The sequence below is a fragment of the Cladophialophora psammophila genome (assembly GCF_000585535.1).
Source record: "Cladophialophora psammophila CBS 110553 chromosome Unknown aczJe-supercont1.30, whole genome shotgun sequence".
Taxonomy (NCBI): domain Eukaryota; kingdom Fungi; phylum Ascomycota; class Eurotiomycetes; order Chaetothyriales; family Herpotrichiellaceae; genus Cladophialophora; species Cladophialophora psammophila.
Window position 1 is genome coordinate 277,203 of NW_006912951.1, and position 3,274 is coordinate 280,476.

General features: G+C 52.7%; 1 protein-coding gene across 1 annotated transcript; it reads right to left on the reverse strand.

Annotated features, from left to right (window-relative positions):
• Window positions 1-1,858: 1,858 nt before the first annotated feature.
• On the reverse strand, window positions 1,859-2,343 carry A1O5_12032 (uncharacterized protein; the record flags this gene model as incomplete). Its single annotated transcript, XM_007752601.1, has 2 exons — window positions 1,859-2,112; window positions 2,253-2,343. The coding sequence occupies 2 exons, from the start codon at window positions 2,341-2,343 to the stop codon at window positions 1,859-1,861; spliced, it is 345 nt and encodes a 114-aa protein (XP_007750791.1).
• Between the last annotated feature and the right edge of the window lie 931 nt (window positions 2,344-3,274).

A 3,274-nucleotide genomic window follows, 5' to 3' on the forward strand; every position in this document is an offset into this window, starting at 1 on the left:
GTGGGTCTGGAATGAGAGGGATCGGGACCAGGATGGATCGCAGTATTGACACAGAATCATCCCAAACTGGTGGTGTGATGCGGTACGGTTATCTTTCTTTCGGGTCCTGTCTGTGTCTTTGCTGATGTATGCGAGAGGAGTCCAAAGCAAAGCAAAATGGAGCGGACAAAGAGATCTTTTGGCTGGTGGTGGTTGGCATTCAGATTGCCGCCTGGATTGTCTTGATGTCTGACGGAGGCCGACACATTTAGGGATGTTGAGTTTGTGCCACGGCCCAGATTTAGGCTGGTGAAAAGTTCATCTTTTGGGCAATGCGAGAACATGAAAGCTCCACTGGTGAAACTGCGAAACCGTGAAAGATAAAGGTATACATTGCGCCGCCCCCTCCCCGGGAACTCGTGCTACTAATGCAGTACTCAGTACCCCAGGACCTTGAAGTTTCTACGGAAGTATTAGCACTAGGTCTAGTACCGTATACAAGCAACAAGCTCCAACCTTTTCGTAGTTTTCGGGTGCCAAACGACGACGGTGGACGAAGGTAGTCAGAGAGGGAGGTCAGGCGCTGGAGAAGGAGGGCAGTCACTTACCGGGTACTCATTCACCCATTCACTCAGCTCAATGTCCTGTCTCTCTGGCCATCTCAATCTTGCTCTCGTAACTGTCACTGCTGCCCAACGCACTCGACCAACCCCAGGACCTCAATCGTCGCCTCTGGCTGCCCAACTCTCACTGTTGGCCCAACCCAACCAGCCCACCAGCCCACCAGCCAACCAGGGACCCAACTTGACCAATCAAGGAACCAGCCAAACCCGGGTGGCCTTTCTTGCGAGGTCCGTCCAGGTTACACAAGGCACTTGAAGCGCATCTTGCTCTGCACTTGCATCTGCATCCTGCATAGCCTCCGCCTCACTTTTCTTTTGGCACCCAACCGCTCATGATTGCTTTTTCCTGCTTCTCTTTTATTTAAATTTATTTTTTTTTTGGTTTTTTTTGGGGTGGAAAACAAGGGGGGTCCTTTTAGTTCGAACTCGATGGGCACTGGGCGGGACAGGGACGGGATAAAGAGAGGGCCAGCAAGCAGCCCGTTTGCTGTACCTCGTAGCGAAGATGGAGTAGTAGACTGGCACGTGGGCATTGAGAAAGCGAGAAGTGAAAAGAGGTGGGAGCCAGGTGGGGGGGGGGCTTGTCAGCATTATTGGACAAGGGCGAGACGGCTTGTGGGCTCCGGGCGCGGGGCAGTCCCCGCCGAGACATTAGCTGTCCTGGGTACCTTGTACGAGGTACGGAGTGATGCTCCGAACAAAGCGCCAGCTTCCCAAGGTTGGCGGCAAGCCAGGTCAGCCGGTCACTTTACTTGTTTCTACCAAGTACCTAATATCTGGTATCCAGTACGGCGAACCACATCGGCCCGTTCAGGCATAAACAGCTGACATAAAACATTCTACGGCAAAGCACTCGAGAGTCTTCTGCTTTCCTGGTCCTCGGTCCCCCTTTCCCCCTGGAGCCTTGTGGTTCATTCTTGCTCACTCCGCCCAAGGCCGAACCTCGCCAGCGCCGCTCCGTGTACAAGTAGGCGTCTTAAAAAAAAAAAAAAAGTCTTTCCTGCCAATCAACATCAATTCTGGCATCCCCGCCATCAGAACAGAGGCCATGCCCGTTGTACATTAGAATTTCTTCATCTGCTTTTTATAGGCTTGATCGAGGAGACCAAGATCTTTTTGCCTTCTCTTGTCTTTATGTACCTCAAACTTGCCTTGCTTCGACACCCAGGGGCGTGGTTGATGAGTACCACCAAAGCCTTCTCGTCGTTAGCGTTGATCGAATGATCTGGAGCGGTCAGCTCTGCAGGACGTCATTTCTAGGCTCTGTCACGCTTGCGCTTGCGCTTGCTCAATGCAGCCAGCGCGATTCTCACAAAACCATCGGGATTCTCGCCGGCAAACTCTTTGTCTAGAACAACTGGACTGCTGTAGTCACCAATAAAAGTTCCAGGATCAATGTCTTGGCTGGTGAAGAAGCCGCTACCTGCCGCCCAAGGCCCTCGAAGTTTGCCTTTTGCGGCATCCAACAGTGGACAGATTCTCTTGCTTTTGCCAACGACGTCGGCCTCGCCTGTGGAAGGAGAGATTCATAGCTGCAATGTTTCTTCGTCTTTGGGCAATACTTGCACTTGTGTGGTCGCGATCCCCTGCACTAAGAAAAGACAACTGTCAATCAGTTTTGGCTCCCCTTTTCTAGGGACGAAGACTCACCTTTCGATGAGGGTTTGATGTATTGCCCACAGGCTCGGGCCTTCGTCTGAGCAGTTCGTGGCTTCCTTCTGTTACTATTGTTGCGCTGCATGTTCCTCCGATCGTTATTCGACAGTGACGCAGAAATGACAGTTGCGGTGACCATCGGCTTATGAAGAAAGAAGTGAGCGTACCAGTGGACGGTCTTGGCGGAGCAGCAGGTATCAGACGTCGACGGGAGTAAGGCTGTTTGCCCAGTGTGTGCCACGCCAGGTTAGGGGGATTGAGTCTCCAAGAGGGCGACCACGTTGACCCGTCGTCGCAAAGCAAGAATGATGCAGTCGCTAAGATCCCTAGGTAGGTAGCCTGGAAGGTGAGGAATGTCGCGAAGGGCAGGGAGGTCGGGCGGGCGATGTGATGGCCTGCGGTGACCTCATCGACCCAGCGACCCGGACAGGGGACGAGGCCATTCTCTGCGCGGTTGAATGAGGCCGTACATCTGCATGGTGATGCCCTGCTTCCTGCTTCCTCCTTGCCTTCCTTCCTTCTCCTCCAAGATGGTTTCCCATCGGCGCCTCCTTGCTGTGCCGTGTTGATTCCTTCCCTTTCCAGCATATATTGCTCGGTCGACTGAGTGGTGACAGATACATCCATCCCCTCAAGTCCCTGGCGCTGTGCTGACATCTCGCTTCTCTTCTTTCTACCTCAGACATCACACGTTTCATCCCTCATGTCTCATGCCTCATCTCCCACAATTCCTATGAACCGTGCATCACAGTAGCATTTAGTGACCCTCGTGCCAGATTTCTCTCTCTCAGCTTTCCTCCATACTGTTATCCTTCGGATCGACCTCACCGTGCCCTAAAAACCACACATCAAACCTTGACCACTGGCGTCGCTTTCGCACTTCATCGTCTGCCTTCAGGATACAATTGTAGCCTTCCGCCGTCTGGCATTGCTCACTTCCGTATCACTCTACTGCAACAAAAGCAAAATCATTTTCACGGAACCTCTACGCTGGGGCCGAGATTGCACCCAACACA